Here is a 24,102-nt window from a genome sequence, read left to right on the forward strand (position 1 = left end):
AGTAATGATGGCCTGTCGTTTCACTTTGCTTATTTGAGCTGTTCTTGCCATAATATGGACTTGGTCTTTTACCAAATAGGGCTATCTTCTGTATACCACCCCTACCTTAAAGCTTTAAGAGGGAAAGAAATTCCACAAATTAACTTTTAACAAGGCACACCTGTTAATTGAAATGCATTCCGGGTGACTACCCTCATGAAGCTGGTTGAGAGAATGCCAAGAGTGTGCAAATCTGTCACCAAGGCAAAGGGTGGCTACATTGGAGAATCTAAAATATGAAATATTGTATATATATTGTTTAACACTTTGTTGGTTACTACATGACTCCATATGTGTTATTTCATAGTGTTGGTTACTACATGACTCCATATGTGTTATTTCATAGTGTTGGTTACTACATGACTCCATATGTGTTATTTCATAGTGTTGGTTACTACATGATTCCATATGTGTTATTTCATAGTGTTGGTTACTACATGATTCCATATGTGTTATTCATAGTGTTGGTTACTACATGATTCCATATGTGTTATTTTCATAGTGTTGGTTACTACATGACTCCATATGTGTTATTTCATAGTGTTGGTTACTACATGATTCCATATGTGTTATTTCATAGTGTTGGTTACTACATGACTCCATATGTGTTATTTCATAGTGTTGGTTACTACATGATTCCATATGTGTTATTTCATAGTGTTGGTTACTACATGACTCCATATGTGTTATTTCATAGTGTTGGTTACTACATGACTCCATATGTGTTATTTCATAGTGTTGGTTACTACATGATTCCATATGTGTTATTTCATAGTGTTGGTTACTACATGACTCCATATGTGTTATTTCATAGTGTTGGTTACTACATGACTCCATATGTGTTATTTCATAGTGTTGGTTACTACATGATTCCATATGTGTTATTTCATAGTTTTGGTTACTACATGACTCCATATGTGTTATTTCATAGTGTTGGTTACTACATGATTCCATATGTGTTATTTCATAGTGTTGGTTACTACATGACTCCATATGTGTTATTTCATAGTGTTGGTTACTACATGATTCCATATGTGTTATTTCATAGTGTTGGTTACTACATGACTCCATATGTGTTATTTCATAGTGTTGGTTACTACATGACTCCATATGTGTTATTTCATAGTGTTGGTTACTACATGATTCCATATGTGTTATTTCATAGTGTTGGTTACTACATGACTCCATATGTGTTATTTCATAGTGTTGGTTACTACATGACTCCATATGTGTTATTTTCATAGTTTTGGTTACTACATGACTCCATATGTGTTATTTCATAGTGTTGGTTACTACATGACTCCATATGTGTTATTTCATAGTGTTGGTTACTACATGATTCCATATGTGTTATTTCATAGTGTTGGTTACTACATGACTCCATATGTGTTATTTCATAGTGTTGGTTACTACATGACTCCATATGTGTTATTTCATAGTGTTGGTTACTACATGATTCCATATGTGTTATTTCATAGTGTTGGTTACTACATACTCCATATGTGTTATTTCATAGTGTTGGTTACTACATGATTCCATATGTGTTATTCATAGTGTTGGTTACTACATGACTCCATATGTGTTATTCATAGTGTTGGTTACTACATGACTCCATATGTGTTATTTCATAGTGTTGGTTACTACATGACTCCATATGTGTTATTTCATAGTGTTGGTTACTACATGACTCCATATGTGTTATTTCATAGTGTTGGTTACTACATGACTCCATATGTGTTATTTCATAGTGTTGGTTACTACATGATTCCATATGTGTTATTTCATAGTGTTGGTTACTACATGATTCCATATGTGTTATTTCATAGTGTTGGTTACTACATGACTCCATATGTGTTATTTCATAGTGTTGGTTACTACATGACTCCATATGTGTTATTTCATAGTGTTGGTTACTACATGACTCCATATGTGTTATTTCATAGTGTTGGTTACTACATGATTCCATATGTGTTATTTCATAGTGTTGGTTACTACATGACTCCATATGTGTTATTTCATAGTGTTGGTTACTACATGACTCCATATGTGTTATTTCATAGTGTTGGTTACTACATGACTCCATATGTGTTATTTCATAGTGTTGGTTACTACATGATTCCATATGTGTTATTTCATAGTGTTGGTTACTACATGACTCCATATGTGTTATTTCATAGTGTTGGTTACTACATGACTCCATATGTGTTATTTCATAGTGTTGGTTACTACATGACTCCATATGTGTTATTTCATAGTGTTGGTTACTACATGACTCCATATGTGTTATTTCATAGTGTTGGTTACTACATGACTCCATATGTGTTATTTCATAGTGTTGGTTACTACATGACTCCATATGTGTTATTTCATAGTGTTGGTTACTACATGACTCCATATGTGTTATTTCATAGTGTTGGTTACTACATGATTCCATATGTGTTATTTATAGTGTTGGTTACTACATGATTCCATATGTGTTATTTCATAGTGTTGGTTACTACATGACTCCATATGTGTTATTTCATAGTGTTGGTTACTACATGACTCCATATGTGTTATTTCATAGTGTTGGTTACTACATGACTCCATATGTGTTATTTCATAGTGTTGGTTACTACATGACTCCATATGTGTTATTTCATAGTGTTGGTTACTACATGATTCCATATGTGTTATTTCATAGTGCTGGTTACTACATGACTCCATATGTGTTATTTCATAGTGTTGGTTACTACATGACTCCATATGTGTTATTTCATAGTGTTGGTTACTACATGACTCCATATGTGTTATTTCATAGTGTTGGTTACTACATGATTCCATATGTGTTATTTCATAGTGTTGGTTACTACATGACTCCATATGTGTTATTTCATAGTGTTGGTTACTACATGACTCCATATGTGTTATTTCATAGTGTTGGTTACTACATGACTCCATAGTGTTATTTCATAGTGTTGGTTACTACATGACTCCATATGTGTTATTTCATAGTGTTGGTTACTACATGACTCCATATGTGTTATTTCATAGTGTTGGTTACTACATGACTCCATATGTGTTATTTCATAGTGTTGGTTACTACATGACTCCATATGTGTTATTTCATAGTGTTGGTTACTACATGACTCCATATGTGTTATTTCATAGTGTTGGTTACTACATGACTCCATATGTGTTATTTCATAGTGTTGGTTACTACATGATTCCATATGTGTTATTTCATAGTGTTGGTTACTACATGACTCCATATGTGTTATTTCATAGTGTTGGTTACTACATGACTCCATATGTGTTATTTCATAGTGTTGGTTACTACGTGATTCCATATGTGTTATTTCATAGTGTTGGTTACTACATGACTCCATATGTGTTATTTCATAGTGTTGGTTACTACATGACTCCATATGTGTTATTTCATATTGTTGGTTACTACATGATTCCATATGTGTTATTTCATAGTGTTGGTTACTACATGACTCCATATGTGTTATTTCATAGTGTTGGTTACTACATGATTCCATATGTGTTATTTCATAGTGTTGGTTACTACATGACTCCATATGGTTATTTCATAGTGTTGGTTACTACATGACTCCATAGTGTTATTCATAGTGTTGGTTACTACATGACTCCATATGTGTTATTTCATAGTGTTGGTTACTACATGACTCCATATGTGTTATTTCATAGTGTTGGTTACTACATGACTCCATATGTGTTATTTCATAGTTTTGGTTACTACATGACTCCATATGTGTTATTTCATAGTGGTGGTTACTACATGATTCCATATGTGTTATTTCATAGTGTTGGTTACTACATGATTCCATATGTGTTATTTCATAGTGTTGGTTACTACATGACTCCATATGTGTATTTCATAGTGTTGGTTACTACATGACTCCATATGTGTTATTTCATAGTGTTGGTTACTACATGACTCCATATGTGTTATTTCATAGTGTTGGTTACTACATGATTCCATATGTGTTATTTCATAGTGTTGGTTACTACATGACTCCATATGTGTTATTTCATAGTGTTGGTTACTACATGATTCCATATGTGTTATTTCATAGTGTTGGTTACTACATGACTCCATATGTGTTATTTCATAGTGTTGGTTACTACATGATTCCATATGTGTTATTTCATAGTGTTGGTTACTACATGACTCCATATGTGTTATTTCATAGTGTTGGTTACTACATGACTCCATATGTGTTATTTCATAGTGTTGGTTACTACATGATTCCATATGTGTTATTTCATAGTGTTGGTTACTACATGATTCCATATGTGTTATTTCATAGTGTTGGTTACTACATGACTCCATATGTGTTATTTCATAGTGTTGGTTACTACATGACTCCATATGTGTTATTTTCATAGTGTTGGTTACTACATGATTCCATATGTGTTATTTCATAGTGTTGGTTACTACATGACTCCATATGTGTTATTTCATAGTTTTGGTTACTACATGATTCCATATGTGTTATTTCATAGTGTTGGTTACTACGTGATTCCATATGTGTTATTTCATAGTGTTGGTTACTACATGACTCCATATGTGTTATTTCATAGTTTTGGTTACTACATGATTCCATATGTGTTATTTCATAGTGTTGGTTACTACATGATTCCATATGTGTTATTTCATAGTTTTGGTTACTACATGACTCCATATGTGTTATTTCATAGTTTTGGTTACTACATGACTCCATATGTGTTATTTCATAGTTTTGGTTACTACATGACTCCATATGTGTTATTTCATAGTTTTGGTTACTACATGACTCCATATGTGTTATTTCATAGTTTTGGTTACTACATGACTCCATATGTGTTATTTCATAGTTTTGGTTACTACATGACTCCATATGTGTTATTTCATAGTTTGGTTACTACATGACTCCATATGTGTTATTTCATAGTTTTGGTTACTACATGACTCCATATGTGTTATTTCATAGTTTTGGTTACTACATGACTCCATATGTGTTATTTCATAGTTTTGGTTACTACATGACTCCATATGTGTTATTTCATAGTTTTGGTTACTACATGATTCCATATGTGTTATTTCATAGTTTTGGTTACTACATGACTCCATATGTGTTATTTCATAGTTTTGGTTACTACATGACTCCATATGTGTTATTTCATAGTTTTGGTTACTACATGATTCCATATGTGTTATTTCATAGTTTTGGTTACTACATGACTCCATATGTGTTATTTCATAGTTTTGGTTACTACATGATTCCATATGTGTTATTTCATAGTTTTGGTTACTACATGATTCCATATGTGTTATTTCATAGTTTTGGTTACTACATGATTCCATATGTGTTATTTCATAGTTTTGGTTACTACATGATTCCATATGTGTTATTTCATAGTTTTGGTTACTACATGACTCCATATGTGTTATTTCATAGTTTTTTGGTTACTACATGATTCCATATGTGTTATTTCATAGTTTTGGTTACTACATGATTCCATATGTGTTATTTCATAGTTTTGGTTACTACATGACTCCATATGTGTTATTTCATAGTTTTTTGGTTACTACATGATTCCATATGTGTTATTTCATAGTTTTGGTTACTACATGATTCCATATGTGTTATTTCATAGTTTTGATGTCTTCACTATTATTCTACAATGTAGAAAATAGTAAAAATAAAGAAAAACCCTTGAATGAGGAGGTGTGTCCAAACATGTGACTGCTATTGTATCAGGTGAACACACACCTGATAGATATTGTCGTTTCTGTACATTAATACTTGTTTATAGCATAAACGTGTGTGTGTGTGTGTGTGTGTGTGTGTGTGTGTGTGTGTGTGTGTGTGTGTGTGTGTGTGTGTTCAGTCAAGTGGATGAAGAGTTTGGAGAGCTGGACGGTAGACAGAGAGAAGAGGGGGATCGAGAGGAGGAGGAGGAATCTTCTCGTCTCTGGGTGGATCAGTTTTCTCCTCAACACTACACTGATCTACTCAGCGACGACGTGAGTGGTGGAGTTTGGGGAACAGGACTGGTGGTGGAGGTTGGGGAACAGGACTGGTGGTGGAGGTTGGGGAACAGGACTGGTGGTGGAGGTTGGGGAACAGGACTGGTGGTGGAGGTTGGGGAACAGGACTGGTGGTGGAGGTTGGGGAACAGGACTGGTGGTGGAGGTTGGGGAACAGGACTGGTGGTGGAGGTTGGGGAACAGGACTGGTGGTGGAGGTTGGGGAACAGGACTGGTGGTGGAGGTTGGGGAACAGGACTGGTGTGGAGGTTGGGGAACAGGACTGGTGGTGGAGGTTGGGGAACAGGACTGGTGGTGGAGGGGAACAGGACTGGTGGAGGAGGGGAACAGGACTGGTGGTGGAGGTTGGGGAACAGGACTGGTGGTGGAGGTTGGGGAACAGGACTGGTGGTGGAGGTTGGGGAACAGGACTGGTGGTGGAGGTTGGGGAACAGGACTGGTGGTGGAGGTTGGGGAACAGGACTGGTGGTGGAGGTTGGGGGAACAGGACTGGTGGTGGAGGTTGGGGAACAGGACTGGTGGTGGAGGTTGGGGAACAGGACTGGTGGTGGAGGTTGGGGAACAGGACTGGTGGTGGAGGGGAACAGGACTGGTGGAGGAGGGGAACAGGACTGGTGGTGGAGGTTGGGGAACAGGACTGGTGGTGGAGGTTGGGGAACAGGACTGGTGGTGGAGGTTGGGGAACAGGACTGGTGGTGGAGGTTGGGGAACAGGACTGGTGGTGGAGGTTGGGGAACAGGACTGGTGGTGGAGGTTGGGGAACAGGACTGGTGGTGGAGGTTGGGGAACAGGACTGGTGGTGGAGGTTGGGGAACAGGACTGGTGGTGGAGGGGAACGGGACTGGTGGTGGAGGGGAACAGGACTGGTGGTGGAGGTTGGGGAACAGGACTGGTGGAGGAAGTTGGAACAGGACTGGTGGTGGAGGTTGGGGAACAGGACTGGTGGTGGAGGTTGGGGAACAGGACTGGTGGTGGAGGTTGGGGAACAGGACTGGTGGTGGAGGTTGGGGAACAGGACTGGTGGAGGAAGTTGGAACAGGACTGGTGGTGGAGGTTGGGGAACAGGACTGGTGGTGGAGGTTGGGGAACAGGACTGGTGGTGGAGGTTGGGGAAACAGGACTGGTGGTGGAGGTTGGGGAACAGGACTGGTGGTGGAGGTTGGGGAACAGGACTGGTGGTGGAGGTTGGGGAACAGGACTGGTGGTGGAGGTTGGGGAACAGGACTGGTGGTGGAGGTTGGGGAACAGGACTGGTGGTGGAGGGGAACAGGACTGGTGGAGGAGGGGAACAGGACTGGTGGTGGAGGTTGGGGAACAGGACTGGTGGTGGAGGTTGGGGAACAGGACTGGTGGTGGAGGTTGGGGAACAGGACTGGTGGTGGAGGTTGGGGAACAGGACTGGTGGTGGAGGGGAACGGGACTGGTGGAGGAGGGGAACGGGACTGGTGGAGGAGGTTGGGGAACGGGACTGGTGGTGGAGGTTGGGGAACAGGACTGGTGGTGGAGGTTGGGGAACAGGACTGGTGGTGGAGGTTGGGGAACAGGACTGGTGGTGGAGGTTGGGGAACAGGACTGGTGGTGGAGGTTGGGGAACAGGACTGGTGGAGGTTGGGGAACGGGACTGGTGGTGGAGGTTGGGGAACAGGACTGGTGGTGGAGGTTGGGGAACAGGACTGGTGGTGGAGGTTGGGGAACAGGACTGGTGGTGGAGGTTGGGGAACAGGACTGGTGGAGGAGGGGAACGGGACTGGTGGAGGAGGTTGGGGAACAGGACTGGTGGTGGAGGTTGGGGAACAGGACTGGTGGTGGAGGGGAACGGGACTGGTGGAGGAGGGGGAACGGGACTGGTGGAGGAGGTTGGGGAACGGGACTGGTGGAGGAGGGGAACGGGACTGGTGGAGGAGGTTGGGGAACAGGACTGGTGGTGGAGGTTGGGGAACAGGACTGGTGGTGGAGGTTGGGGAACAGGACTGGTGGTGGAGGTTGGGGAACAGGACTGGTGGTGGAGGTTGGGGAACAGGACTGGTGGTGGAGGGGAACAGGACTGGTGGAGGAGGGGAACGGGACTGGTGGAGGAGGTTGGGGAACAGGACTGGTGGTGGAGGTTGGGGAACAGGACTGGTGGTGGAGGTTGGGGAACAGGACTGGTGGTGGAGGTTGGGGAACAGGACTGGTGGTGGAGGTTGGGGAACAGGACTGGTGGTGGAGGTTGGGGAACAGGACTGGTGGTGGAGGTTGGGGAACAGGACTGGTGGTGGAGGTTGGGGAACAGGACTGGTGGTGGAGGGGAACGGGACTGGTGGTGGAGGGGAACAGGACTGGTGGTGGAGGTTGGGGAACAGGACTGGTGGAGGAAGTTGGAACAGGACTGGTGGTGGAGGTTGGGGAACAGGACTGGTGGTGGAGGTTGGGGAACAGGACTGGTGGTGGAGGTTGGGGAACAGGACTGGTGGTGGAGGTTGGGGAACAGGACTGGTGGAGGAAGTTGGAACAGGACTGGTGGTGGAGGTTGGGGAACAGGACTGGTGGTGGAGGTTGGGGAACAGGACTGGTGGTGGAGGTTGGGGAACAGGACTGGTGGTGGAGGTTGGGGAACAGGACTGGTGGTGGAGGTTGGGGAACAGGACTGGTGGTGGAGGTTGGGGAACAGGACTGGTGGTGGAGGTTGGGGAACAGGACTGGTGGTGGAGGTTGGGGAACAGGACTGGTGGTGGAGTGGGAACAGGACTGGTGGAGGAGGGGAACAGGACTGGTGGTGGAGGTTGGGGAACAGGACTGGTGGTGGAGGTTGGGGAACAGGACTGGTGGTGGAGGTTGGGGAACAGGACTGGTGGTGGAGGTTGGGGAACAGGACTGGTGGTGGAGGGGAACGGGACTGGTGGAGGAGGGGAACGGGACTGGTGGAGGAGGTTGGGGAACGGGACTGGTGGTGGAGGTTGGGGAACAGGACTGGTGGTGGAGGTTGGGGAACAGGACTGGTGGTGGAGGTTGGGGAACAGGACTGGTGGTGGAGGTTGGGGAACAGGACTGGTGGTGGAGGTTGGGGAACAGGACTGGTGGAGGTTGGGGAACGGGACTGGTGGTGGAGGTTGGGGAACAGGACTGGTGGTGGAGGTTGGGGAACAGGACTGGTGGTGGAGGTTGGGGAACAGGACTGGTGGTGGAGGTTGGGGAACAGGACTGGTGGAGGAGGGGAACGGGACTGGTGGAGGAGGTTGGGGAACAGGACTGGTGGTGGAGGTTGGGGAACAGGACTGGTGGTGGAGGGGAACGGGACTGGTGGAGGAGGGGAACGGGACTGGTGGAGGAGGTTGGGGAACGGGACTGGTGGAGGAGGGGAACGGGACTGGTGGAGGAGGTTGGGGAACAGGACTGGTGGTGGAGGTTGGGGAACAGGACTGGTGGTGGAGGTTGGGGAACAGGACTGGTGGTGGAGGTTGGGGAACAGGACTGGTGGTGGAGGTTGGGGAACAGGACTGGTGGTGGAGGGGAACAGGACTGGTGGAGGAGGGGAACGGGACTGGTGGAGGAGGTTGGGGAACAGGACTGGTGGTGGAGGTTGGGGAACAGGACTGGTGGTGGAGGTTGGGGAACAGGACTGGTGGTGGAGGTTGGGGAACAGGACTGGTGGTGGAGGTTGGGGAACAGGACTGGTGGAGGAGGGGAACAGGACTGGTGGTGGAGGTTGGGGAACAGGACTGGTGGTGGAGGTTGGGGAACAGGACTGGTGGTGGAGGTTGGGGAACAGGACTGGTGGTGGGAGGTTGGGGAACAGGACTGGTGGTGGAGGTTGGGGAACAGGACTGGTGGTGGAGGTTGGGGAACAGGACTGGTGGTGGAGGTTGGGGAACAGGACTGGTGGTGGAGGTTGGGGAACAGGACTGGTGGTGGAGGTTGGGGGAACAGGACTGGTGGTGGAGGTTGGGGAACGGGACTGGTGGTGGAGGGGAACAGGACTGGTGGTGGAGGTTGGGGAACAGGACTGGTGGAGGAAGTTGGAACAGGACTGGTGGTGGAGGTTGGGGAACAGGACTGGTGGTGGAGGTTGGGGAACAGGACTGGTGGTGGGGTTGGGAAGGACTGGTGGTGGAGGTTGGGGAACAGGACTGGTGGTGGAGGTTGGGGAACAGGACTGGTGGTGGAGGTTGGGGAACAGGACTGGTGGTGGAGGTTGGGGAACAGGATGGTGGTGGAGGTTGGGAACAGGACTGGTGGTGGAGGTTGGGGAACAGGACTGGTGGTGGAGGTTGGGGAACAGGACTGGTGGTGGAGGTTGGGGAACAGGACTGGTGGTGGAGGTTGGGGAACAGGACTGGTGGTGGAGGTTGGGGAACAGGACTGGTGGTGGAGGTTGGGGAACAGGACTGGTGGTGGAGGTTGGGGAACAGGACTGGTGGTGGAGGTTGGGGAACAGGACTGGTGGTGGAGGTTGGGGAACAGGACTGGTGGTGGAGGTTGGGGAACAGGACTGGTGGTGGAGGTTGGGGAACGGGACTGGTGGAGGAGGTTGGGGAACGGGACTGGTGGTGGAGGTTGGGGAACGGGACTGGTGGTGGAGGTTGGGGAACGGGACTGGTGGAGGAGGGGAACAGGACTGGTGGAGGAGGGGAACGGGACTGGTGGAGGAGGTTGGGGAACAGGACTGGTGGTGGAGGTTGGGGAACAGGACTGGTGGTGGAGGTTGGGGAACAGGACTGGTGGAGGAGGGGAACGGGACTGGTGGAGGAGGTTGGGGAACAGGACTGGTGGTGGAGGTTGGGGAACAGGACTGGTGGTGGAGGTTGGGGAACAGGACTGGTGGAGGAGGGGAACGGGACTGGTGGAGGAGGTTGGGGAACAGGACTGGTGGTGGAGGTTGGGGAACAGGACTGGTGGTGGAGGTTGGGGAACAGGACTGGTGGTGGAGGTTGGGGAACAGGACTGGTGGTGGAGGGGAACGGGACTGGTGGAGGAGGTTGGGGAACAGGACTGGTGGTGGAGGTTGGGGAACAGGACTGGTGGTGGAGGGGAACGGGACTCTAACGGATTACATTTAATCTTTTACTTCCCAAGCCAGTGTGTGTGTATGTGTGTGTGTGTGTGTGTGTGTGTGTGTATAATTACTGTGTTTTTAATTTCTGTGTGTATAATGTGTGTGTATAGTGTCTGTGTATGTAATTGCACAGCCAGAAGAGGACTCGCCACCCCACATAGCCTGGTTCCTCTCTAGGTTTCTTCCTAGGTATTGGCCTTTCTAGGGAGTTTTTCCTAGCCACCGTGCTTCTACACCTGCATTGCTTGCTGTTTGGGGTTTTAGGCTGGGTTTCTGTACAGCACTTTGAGATATCAGCTGATGTACGAAGGGCTATATAAATAAATTTGATTTGATCTCGAGTGACACAGCTAGCACTGAGACAGAACCTGGACTAGAACCAGGATCTCTAGTGACACAGCTAGCACTGAGACTTTTTTGCTGTGTGTATAATGTGTTTCTGTGTGTATAATGTGTTTCTGTGTGTATAATGTGTTTCTGTGTGTATAATGTGTGTGTGTGTGTATATTGTGTGTGTGTGTGTGTGTGTGTGTGTGTGTGTGTAGTTCACCAACCGCTGTCTGCTGAAGTGGCTGAAGCTGTGGGACCAGGTGGTGTTTGGACGAGAGAGGAAGACACGCCCACCCCCAGCCGAGAGGCCCGACCAGAACACAGACAATCAGGACCAGGGACGCTTCAATAAGGGCCGGGGTCGCTTTAATTCCACCAACCGGAGCCAGGGGAACTTTAATCAAGCCAATCAGAAATTTAAGACCAAGAGTCAGATCACTGAGGAGCTTCTGGAGGCTGAACTGGACCAATACAAAAGGCCCAAATACAAGGTAGGAAGAACTACAGATCACACAGACTGATAAATACAAGGTAGGAAGAACTACACAGACTGATAAATAAAAGGTAGGAAGAACTACACCTCACACAGACTGATAAATACAAGGTAGGAAGAACTACACCTCACACAGACTGATAAATACAAGGTAGGAAGAACTACACCTCACACAGACTGAAAATACAAGGTAGGTAGAACTACACAGACTGATAAATACAAGGTAGGAAGAACTACACAGACAGATAAATACAAGGTAGGAAGAACTACACATCACACAGACTGATAAATACAAGGTAGGAAGAACTACACCTCACACAGACTGAAAATACAAGGTAGGTAGAACTACACATCACACAGACTGATAAATACAAGGTAGGAAGAACTACACCTCACACAGACTGATAAATACAAGGTAGGAAGAACTACACAGACTGATAAATACAAGGTAGGAAGAACTACACCTCACACAGACTGATAAATACAAGGTAGGAAGAACTACACCTCACACAGACTGAAAATACAAGGTAGGTAGAACTACACATCACACAGATTGATAAATACAAGGTAGGAAGAACTACACCTCACACAGACTGATAAATACAAGGTAGGAAGAACTACACAGACTGATAAATACAAGGTAGGAAGAACTACACCTCACACAGACTGATAAATACAAGGTAGGAAGAACTACACCTCACACAGACTGAAAATACAAGGTAGGTAGAACTACACATCACACAGACTGATAAATACAAGGTAGGAAGAACTACACAGACTGATAAATACAAGGTAGGAAGAACTACACCTCACACAGACCGATAAATACAAGGTAGGAAGAACTACACCTCACACAGACTGATAAATACAAGGTAGGTAGAACTACACATCACACAGACTGAAAATACAAGGTAGGAAGAACTACACAGACTGATAAATACAAGGTAGGAAGAACTACACCTCACACAGACTGATAAATACAAGGTAGGAAGAACTACACAGACTGATAAATACAAGGTAGGAAGAACTACACAGACTGATAAATACAAGGTAGGAAGAACTACACAGACTGATAAATACAAGGTAGGAAGAACTACACAGACTGATAAATACAAGGTAGGAAGAACTACACATCACACAGACTGATAAATACAAGGTAGGAAGAACTACACATCACACAGACTGATAAATACAAGGTAGGAAGAACTACACCTCAGGTTATATAGCTGTTAGTATATATACTACTAGGTTAATATAACTGGTTAATCTGTCGGCCTCCCACTAGGTGGTGCTGCTCTCCGGTCCTCCGGGTTTAGGGAAGACCACTCTAGCCCACATCATCGCTAAGCATGCTGGGTACAACGTGGTGGAAATTAACGCCAGGTGGGTTTAACGACTTCAACAAGTTGATGCTGTGGTTTCCCATAGCAACTAAGTGGTTGTTGATGCTGTGGTGTCCCATAGTAACTAAGGTGTTATTGACGCTGTGGTTTCCCATAGTAACTAAGGTGTTGTTGACGCTGTGGTTTCCCATAGTAACTAAGGTGTTGTTGACGCTGTGGTTTCCCATAGTAACTAAGGGGTTGTTGATGCTGTGGTTTCCATAGTGATGACCGCAGTGCGGAGCTGTTCCAGAAGCGTATCGACACAGCGACCCAGATGAGGTCAGTGCTGGGAGCCAATGAGAAGCCTAACTGCCTCATCATCGACGAGATCGACGGAGCGCCCGCCGTAAGTCCCGCCCACCGCTCCGTCCCTGCCCTTCTATTGGACCACTCTCACCTAGCCTCATCTCAGAGTAATACCTCTCTCTCTCTCTCTGTGATTGGTCGGCAGGCTGCCATCAGCATCCTATTGGCCACTCTGAACAGGAAGGACAGCCAGGGGGCGGAGTCAGAGGCGGAGCCTCTAAAGAAGAAGAAGAAAAAAGAGTCGGTCCTCCTCCGACCAATCATCTGCATCTGTAACGACCTGTAAGAGACGGAGGGGGGAGGGGTTTATCTCTATCTGTGATCTGATTGGTTCTCTGTCCTGTCAGGTATGTTCCAGCCCTGAGGCCTCTGAGGCAGCAGGCGTTCCTATTGGCCTTCCCCCAGACACAGCCTTCCCGCCTGGCACAGAGACTGGCTGAGGTAATCTTTGTTTTCATTTTCTTAGTGGTGATGCAACATGTCAGACCAGCCATGATGGGGGTCTTTATGTTAATGTGTGGGTTAGATCTCCAGGGGTCAGGGGTCATGAAGACTGACATGTCAGAACATCCATGATGGGGGTATTTATGTTAATGTGTGGGTTAGATCTCCAGGGGTCATGAAGACTGACATGTCAGAACAGCCATGATGGGGGTCTTTATGTTAATGTGTGGGTTAGATCTCCAGGGGTCAGGGGTCATGAAGACTGACATGTCAGAACAGCCATGATGGGGGTCTTTATGTTAATGTGTGGGTTAGATCTCCAGGGGCCAGGGGTCATGAAGACTGACATGTCAGAACAGCCATGATGGGGGTCTTTATGTTAATGTGTGGGTTAGATCTCCAGGGGTCAGGGGTCATGAAGACTGACATGTCAGAACAGCCATGATGGGGGTCTTTATGTTAATGTGTGGGTTAGATCTCCAGGGGTCAGGGGTCATGAAGACTGACATGTCAGAACAGCCATGATGGGGGTCTTTATGTTAATGTGTGGGTTAGATCTCCAGGGGTCAGGGGTCATGAAGACTGACATGTCAGAACAGCCATGATGGGGGTCTTTATGTTAATGTGTGGGTTAGATCTCCAGGGGTCAGGGGTCATGAAGACTGACATGTCAGAACAGCCATGATGGGGGTCTTTATGTTAATGTGTGGGTTAGATCTCCAGGGGTCAGGGGTCATGAAGACTGACATGTCAGAACAGCCATGATGGGGGTCTTTATGTTAATGTGTGGGTTAGATCTCCAGGGGCCAGGGTATGAAGGCTGACATGGGGACTCTGATGGCTCTCTGTGAGAAGACGGACAACGACATCAGATCCTGCATAAACACACTGCAGGTACATATACACACACACACACACACAGCAAACCAATTGCACACTGTGTTTCCAGATTATAAGAGCTACCATGTATTACAACAATATCAAGGGTCCAAACACTGACCCCTGAGGAACACCTGTCTGTACACATTAACTCACAGTTTGACAACTGGGATGGAAAATGACTGAGAATGAGAGGAGTGGCAATATCGTCCTCTATCTGCCGTATCTTCAATCCAAGCCTACTAGAAAGTATGTTCCCTCAGGCCTGGAGGGAAGCTAAAGTCATTCTGCTACCTAAGAATAGTAAAGCCCTCTTTACTGGCTCAAATAGCCGACCAATCAGCCTGTTACCAACCCTAACATGCCGACCAATTAGCCTGTTACCAACCCTTAGTAAACCATGCTCTTTACCACTAGGCAACCTGCTGCTATTTCAGTCAATGTTAAAGGCTGCATTTGAACTAGAGTTCTATGCAGGACTGATTTCTTCATCCCACCCCTGATAGGCTACCTGCCACCCCTGTGTGTCTATGTATGTTGATGACTCAACACTACAGGTCAGCTACAGCAAGGGAAATCATATTGATACAACAGTAGTTAAGATGGGGAGAAGTCTGTCCATTTATAAATCACTGTAACACTTAACAAAGATCCTGCAGTCAGTTTCAGAACATGTTGATACAACAGTAGTTAAGATGGGGGGAGGTCTGTCCGTTATAAATCACTATATATAGCTAACCTCTCTGGTAGCGTCCCACCTCGATAACAGCCAGTGAAATTGCAGAGCGCCAAATTCAAAACAACAGAAATCCCGTAATTAAAATTCCTGAAAACATATACAAGTATTATACACCATTTTAAAGATGTATATAAGTCCTGACGAAAAGTTTTAAAAAGTACAATAAAGTTAGTAGAAACATGCCAAACAATGTTTAAAATCTATCCTCCTGTTGTTTTTGTCATAAATAATCAATAATATTTCAACCGGACAAAAGCTTCGGCAATAGGAAAGGAGAAACAAGAACCTGTCTGTCTGATCAGGGCGCATCATGGCTGATGAATGGAGATGTCCACTGGCCACTGATTGAAAGTGAAGTATCTCCCTCATTTTTCAGAGTAAAAGCCTGAAACTATAAAGACTGGCCACATGTAGAATAGAGATCGTGACCTGGGTCCCTAGTCTTTGTATGGTGGATAGGCTTTCAATGGAAAAACAGCCTTTCAAAATAATAGTCCTTCCTGGTTACAATGAAACAATGCCTAAAGAATGACCACATGTAGAAGAAGCCATAGAGATCGTGACCTGGGTCCTAAGTCTTTGTATGGTGGATAGGCTTTCAATGGAAAAACAGCCTTTCAAAATAATAGTCCTTCCTGGATGGATTTTCCTCAGGTTTTCCCCATATCAGTTCTGTTATACTGACAGACATTATATTAACAGTTTTGGAAACTTTATATTTTCCATCCAAATCTACTAATTATATGCATGTCCTAGCTTCTCGGCCTGAGTAGCAGGCAGTTTAATTTGGGCTTTAATTCACGCTTTTCATCCAAGATTCCGAATGCTGCCCCCTACCCTAGTGAAGTTAAGTTGGAGGGAAGTCTGTCCATAATAAATCACTGTAACACTTAACAAAGAGCCTGTCGTCAGTTTCAGAACATATTGATACAACAGTAGTTAAGATGGGGAGAAGTCTGTCCATAAAGCGCTGCTCTGCCTGTAGGCCCTAGTTTCTACCTTCTTAACAATACTATCAACAAGGCAGGTCCTACAGGCCCTAGTTTCTACCTTCTTAACAACACTATCAACAAGGCAGGTCCTACAGGCCCTAGTTTCTACCTTCTTAACAGCACTATCAACAAGGCAGGTCCTACAGGACCTAGTTTCTACCTTCTTAACAACACTCTCCACAAGGCAGGTCCTACAGGCCCTAGTTTCTACCTTCTTAACACTATCAACAAGGCAAGTCCTAGATTTTACCTTCTTAACAGCACTATCAACAAGGCAGGTCCTACAGGCCCTAGTTTGGTCCCACCTAGACTACTGTTCAGTAGTGTGGTCAGGTGCCTCATAGAGGGACTTGGGAAAATTACAATTGGCTCAGAACAGAGCAGCACGGCTGGCTCTTAAAAGTACACAGAGAGCTAACATTAATGACAATCTCTCCTGGCTCAAAGTGGAGGAGAGATTGACTTCATCGCTACTTGTTTTTGAATGAGGTGTTGACAAGCTGAATGAACCGAGCTGTCTGTTTAAACTACTGGCACACAGCTTAGACACCCATTCATACCCCACAAGACATGCCACCAGAGGTCTGTTTAAACTACTGGCACACAGCTTAGACACCCATTCATACCCCACAAGACATGCCACCAGAGGTCTGTTTAAACTACTGGCACACAGCTCAGACACCCATACATACCCCACAAGACATGCCACCAGAGGTCTGTTTAAACTACTGGCACACAGCTCAGACACCCATTCATACCCCACAAGACATGCCACCAGAGGTCTGTTTAAACTACTGGCACACAGCTTAGACACCCATTCATACCCCACAAGACATAGAGCCATGACTACATGGAACTCTATTCCACAGTACTACATAGAGCCCTGACTACATGGAACTCTATTCCACAGTGCTACATAGAGCCCTGACTACATGGAACTCTATTCCACAGTACTACATAGAGCCATGACTACATGGAACTCTATTCCACAGTGCTACATAGAGCCATGACTACATGGAACTCTATTCCACAGTACTACATAGAGCCATGACTACATGGAACTCTATTCCACAGTACTACATAGAGCCATGACTACATGGAACTCTATTCCACAGTACTACAGTACTACATAGAGCCATGACTACATGGAACTCTATTCCACAGTACTACATAGAACCATGACTACATGGAACTCTATTCCGCAGTACTACATAGAACCATGACTACATGGAACTCTATTCCGCAGTACTACATAGAGCCATGACTACATGGAACTCTATTCCACAGTACTACATAGAGCCATGACTACATGGAACTCTATTCCACAGTGCTACATAGAGCCATGACTACATGGAACTCTATTCCACAGTACTACATAGAGCCATGACTACATGGAACTCTATTCCACAGTGCTACATAGAGCCATGACTACATGGAACTCTATTCCACAGTACTACATAGAGCCATGACTACATGGAACTCTATTCCACAGTACTACATACAGCCATGACTACATGGAACTCTATTCCACAGTGCTACATAGAGCCATGACTACATGGAACTCTATTCCACAGTACTACATAGAGCCATGACTACATGGAACTCTATTCCACAGTACTACATAGAGCCATGACTACATGGAACTCTATTCCACAGTGCTACATAGAGCCATGACTACATGGAACTCTATTCCACAGTACTACATAGAGCCATGACTACATGGAACTCTATTCCACAGTACTACATAGAGCCATGACTACATGGAACTCTATTCCACAGTACTACAGTACTACATAGAGCCATGACTACATGGAACTCTATTCCACAGTACTACATAGAACCATGACTACATGGAACTCTATTCCGCAGTACTACATAGAGCCATGACTACATGGAACTCTATTCCACAGTACTACATAGAGCCATGACTACATGGAACTCTATTCCACAGTGCTACATAGAGCCATGACTACATGGAACTCTATTCCACAGTACTACATAGAGCCATGACTACATGGAACTCTATTCCACAGTGCTACATAGAGCCATGACTACATGGAACTCTATTCCACAGTACTACATAGAGCCATGACTACATGGAACTCTATTCCACAGTACTACATACAGCCATGACTACATGGAACTCTATTCCACAGTGCTACATAGAGCCATGACTACATGGAACTCTATTCCACAGTACTACATAGAGCCATGACTACATGGAACTCTATTCCACAGTACTACATACAGCCATGACTATATGGAACTCTATTCCACAGTGCTACATAGAGCCATGACTACATGGAACTCTATTCCGCAGTACTACATAGAGCCATGACTACATGGAACACTATTCCACAGTACTACATAGAGCCATGACTACATGGAACTCTATTCCACATCAGGTAACTGATGCAGCAGGAGAATCAGATTGGCAGGAACTAATTAGGATCTGTAATAAATACACATACAATTGGTAAAGGGAAGAGACCGCTAGATGTGTTTTGTGTTGTAGTTCCTCCACGGTCGAGGTTAGAGACAGCTGGACGTGTTAATGTGTTGTAGTTCCTCCACGGTCGAGGTTAGAGACAGCTGGACGTGTTAATGTGTTGTAGTTCCTCCACGGTCGAGGTTAGAGACAGCTGGACGTGTTCATGTGTTGTAGTTCCTCCACGGTCGAGGTTAGAGACAGCTGGACGTGTTAATATGTTGTGTTGTAATGCCTCCACGGTCGAGGTTAGAGACAGCTGGACGTGTTAATGTGTTGTAGTTCCTCCACGGTCGAGGTTAGAGACAGCTGGACGTGTTAATGTGTTGTAGTTCCTCCACGGTCGAGGTTAGAGACAGCTGGACGTGTTAATGTGTTGTGTTGTAGTTCCTCCACGGTCGAGGTTAGAGACAGCTGGACGTGTTAATGTGTTGTGTTGTAGTTCCTCCACGGTCGAGGTTAGAGACAGCTGGACGTGTTAATGTGTTGTAGTTCCTCCACGGTCGAGGTTAGAGACAGCTGGACGTGTTAATGTGTTGTAGTTCCTCCGCGGTCGATTTTAGAGACAGCTGGACGTGTTAATGTGTTGTGTTGTAGTTCCTCCACGGTCGAGGTTAGAGACAGCTGGACGTGTTAATGTGTTGTAGTTCCTCCACGGCCGAGGTTAGAGACAGCTGGACGTGTTAATGTGTTGTGTTGTAGTTCCTCCGCGGTCGATTTTAGAGACAGCTGGACGTGTTAATGTGTTGTGTTGTAGTTCCTCCACGGTCGAGGTTAGAGACAGCTGGACGTGTTAATGTGTTGTAGTTCCTCCACGGTCGAGGTTAGAGACAGCTGGACGTGTTAATGTGTTGTAGTTCCTCCACGGTCGAGGTTAGAGACAGCTGGACGTGTTAATGTGTTGTAGTTCCTCCACGGTCGAGGTTAGAGACAGCTGGACGTGTTAATGTGTTGTGTTGTAGTTCCTCCACGGTCGAGGTTAGAGACAGCTGGATGTGTTCATGTGTTGTGTTGTAGTTCCTCCACGGTCGAGGTTAGAGACAGCTGGACGTGTTAATGTGTTGTAGTTCCTCCACGGTCGAGGTTAGAGACAGCTGGACGTGTTAATGTGTTGTGTTGTAGTTCCTCCACGGTCGAGGTTAGAGACAGCTGGACGTGTTCATGTGTTGTGTTGTAGTTCCTCCACGGTCGAGGTTAGAGACAGCTGGATGTGTTCATGTGTTGTGTTGTAGTTCCTCCACGGTCGAGGGAAGAGACAGCTGGACGTGCAGTCGGTCCAGTCCATGAGGATCGGTCAGAAGGATCAGAATAAAGGACTGTTCAACCTCTGGCAGGAGATCTTCCAACTGCCGCGCATCAAACGGTATTATAACAAACTATGCTTTTGAGAACCATAACTACAATGCCTTGCGAAAGTATTCGGCCCCCTTGAACTTTGCGACCTTTTGCCACATTTCAGGCTTCAAACTGCACTGTAACTATTTGTCTTCCTGGTTGACCATATTTGGTGTCTTCCTGGTTGACCATATTTGGTGTATAGGAAGCGTGTGGGCGAGGAGCTGGAAGAGGGACTTAGAGAAGGAGGCGGGGCCGAGAGACTACAGCACATCCTTCACCTGGCCTCTTCCACCGGAGAGCACGACAAACTCACACAGGTACCACACCACACACACACAGTCCCTAGGGTTGGGTGATATTACTATGATGATTGAAAGCCATGGTTGATGGTGACGACATCGTGATGTGACAGACGATGGACAGCACACAGTAGGACAGTATACAGTAGGACGGTATACAGCAGGACAGTATACAGCAGGACAGTATACAGCAGGACAGCACACAGTAGGACAGTATACAGTAGGACAGCACACAGTAGGACAGTATACAGCAGGACAGCACACAGTAGGACAGCACACAGTAGGACAGCATACAGCAGGACAGCATACAGCAGGACAGCACACAGCAGGACAGCACACAGTAGGACAGCATACAGCAGGACAGCACACAGTAGGACAGCACACAGTAGGACAGTATAAAGCAGGACAGTACACAGCAGGACAGCACACAGCAGGACAGCACACAGCAGGACAGCACACAGCAGGACAGCACACAGCAGGACAGCACACAGCAGGACAGCACACAGTAGGACAGTACACAGCAGGACAGCACACAGTAGGACAGTATACAGTAGGACAGCACACAGCAGGACAGTAGGACAGCACATAGTAGGACAGTATACAGCAGGACAGCACACAGCAGGACAGTAGGACAGCACACGGCCAGGACAGTAGGACAGTATACAGTAGGACAGTATACAGTAGGACAGTATACAGTAGGACAGCACACAGTAGGACAGCACACAGTAGGACAGCACACACTAGGACAGCACACACTAGGACAGCACACAGTAGGACAGCACACAGTAGGACAGCACACAGTAGGACAGCACACAGTAGGACAGCACACAGTAGGACAGCACACAGTAGGACAGCACACAGTAGGACAGCACACAGTAGGACAGTATACAGTAGGACAGTATACACCAGGACAGCACACAGTAAGACCACACATAGTAGGACAGCACACAGCAGGACAGTATATAGCAGGACAGTAGGACAGCACACAGTAGGACAGCACACAGCAGGACAGTATATAACAGGACAGTGTACAGCAGGACAGCACACAGTAGGACAGCACACTGTAGGACAGTATACAGTAGGACAGCACACAGTAGGACAGCAGGATTGCACACTGTAAGACCGCACACAGTAGGACAGCATACAGTAGGACAGCAGGACTGCACACAGCAGGACAGTACCAGTAGGACAGCACACAGTAGGACAGCACACAGTAGGACAGCAGGACAGTAGGACAGCACACAACAGGACAGTAGGATAGTATACAGTAGGACAGCAGGACAGCACACAGTAGGACAGCACACAGTAGGACAGCACACAGTAAGACAGCACACAACAGACAGTAGACCAGCACACAGCAGGACAGCAGGACAGCACACAGCAGGACAGTAGGACAGCAGGACAGCATGCAGTATGACAGTAGGACAGCACACAGTAGGGCAGCAGACAGCAGGACAGTAGGACAGCACACGCAGGACCGTAGGACCAGCAGACCAGCAGGACAGTTCGGACAGTTAGGACCAGCAACAGCAGGACCATAGGACACGCCACACAGCAGACAGTAGGACAGCACACAGCAGCCAGGACAGTATGGACAGCACACAGATACAGCCGGATAGTATACAGCATGGGGGGGGGGGGGACAGTTATAGTTAGGAGCAGACAGCACACAGCAATACAACCACACATTAGGACAGTAGGACAGCACACAGTAGGACAGTAGACAGCACACAGCAGGACAGTAGGACAGCACACAGTAGGACAGTAGACAGCACACAGTAGGACAGTAGGACAGCACACAGCAGGACAGTAGACAGCACACAGTAGGACAGTAGGACAGCACACAGCAGGACAGTATACAGTAGGACAGTAGGACAGCACACAGCAGGACAGCACACAGTAGGACAGTAGGACAGCACACAGTAGGACAGCACACAGCAGGACAGCACACAGCAGGACAGTATACAGTATACAGTAGGACAGCATACAGTAGGACAGCACACAGCAGGACAGCACACAGCAGGACAGCACACAGTAGGACAGTAAGACAGCACACAGTAGGACAGCACACAGCAGGACAGCACACAGCAGGACAGTAGGACAGCATACAGTAGGACAGCACACAGTAGGACAGCATACAGTAGGACAGCATACGGTAGGATAGCACACAGCAGGACAGTAGGACAGCACACAGCAGGACAGCACACAGCAGGACAGTAGGACAGCATACAGTAGGACAGCATACAGTAGGACAGCATACAGTAGGACAGCACACAGCAGGACATCACACAGTAGGACAGCACACAGTAAGACTGCAGGACAGTAGGACAGCACACAGTAGGACAGTATACATTAGGACAGCACGCAGTAGGACAGAACACAGTAGGACAGCACACAGCAAGACAGCACACAGTAGGACAGTATACATTAGGACAGCACGCAGTAGGACAGAACACAGCATGACAGCACACAGCAGGACAGCATACAGTAGGACAGTATACAGCAGGACAGCACACAGTAGGACATCACATACTAGGACAGTAGCATAGCAGGACAGTAGGACAGTAGCACAGCACATAGTATGACAGTATACAGTAGGACAGTAGGACAGCACGCAGTAGGACAGCAGGGCAGTAGGACAGTAGGACAGCACACAGCAGGACACAGCAACCTCTCGCTCTCTCTGTCTCCCTCCTCCTCCCTCTCTGTCTCTCTGTCTCCCTCCTCCTCCCTCTCTGTCTCTCTGTCTCCCTCCTCCTCCCTCTCTCTCTCTCTGTCTCCCTCCTCCTCCCTCTCTGTCTCTCTGTCTCCCTCCATCTGTCTTTATGAGGATGAGATGTCGTCTGGAGAATGTATATCCTGGTAGATGTGTTCCACTTTTTAAATGGAGAAATCTAATCAGAGAACATGTTGCTATTGTTAGGTTAGGGACCTAACCTCTATTAACATCTGTCCCTCCTCCTCCTCGATCTCTCTCTGTCCCCCTCTTTCTCTCTCTCCTCCTCTTTCTCTCTCTCCTCCTCGATCTCTCTCTGTCCCCCTCTTTCTCTCTCTCCTCCTCGATCTCTCTCTGTCCCTCCTCCATCTCTCTCTCTCTCTCTCTCTCTCCTCGATCTCTCTCTGTCCCCCTCTTTCTCTCTCTCTGTCCCTCCTCCACTCTCTCTCTCTCTCTCTCTCTCTCTCTCTCTCTCTCTGTCCCCCTCTTTCTCTCTCTCTCTCTCCCTCCTCCCTCCTCCATCTCTCTCTGTCCCCCTCTTTCTCTCTCTCTGTCCCTCCTCCATCTCTCTCTCTCTCTCTC

At 46.5% G+C, this 24,102-nt stretch overlaps 1 protein-coding gene across 1 annotated transcript in view; it reads left to right on the top strand.

Moving 5' to 3' along the window:
- Positions 1–19,336, top strand: part of LOC116364639 (chromosome transmission fidelity protein 18 homolog) — a 39,784-nt gene extending 20,448 nt beyond the window's left edge. The window contains exons 7-14 of the mRNA XM_031817670.1: positions 5,920–6,055; positions 11,657–11,932; positions 13,220–13,317; positions 13,542–13,665; positions 13,771–13,907; positions 13,973–14,066; positions 14,865–14,963; positions 19,195–19,336. Of these exons, the coding sequence (XP_031673530.1) occupies positions 5,920–6,055; positions 11,657–11,932; positions 13,220–13,317; positions 13,542–13,665; positions 13,771–13,907; positions 13,973–14,066; positions 14,865–14,963; positions 19,195–19,215 (985 nt within the window). The 3' untranslated portion in view covers positions 19,216–19,336. The remainder of the gene's footprint in view (positions 1–5,919; positions 6,056–11,656; positions 11,933–13,219; positions 13,318–13,541; positions 13,666–13,770; positions 13,908–13,972; positions 14,067–14,864; positions 14,964–19,194) is intronic.
- Positions 19,337–24,102: the final 4,766 nt, after the last annotated feature.

This window comes from Oncorhynchus kisutch, unplaced genomic scaffold (genome assembly GCF_002021735.2).
Source record: "Oncorhynchus kisutch isolate 150728-3 unplaced genomic scaffold, Okis_V2 scaffold1116, whole genome shotgun sequence".
NCBI lineage: Eukaryota > Metazoa > Chordata > Actinopteri > Salmoniformes > Salmonidae > Oncorhynchus > Oncorhynchus kisutch.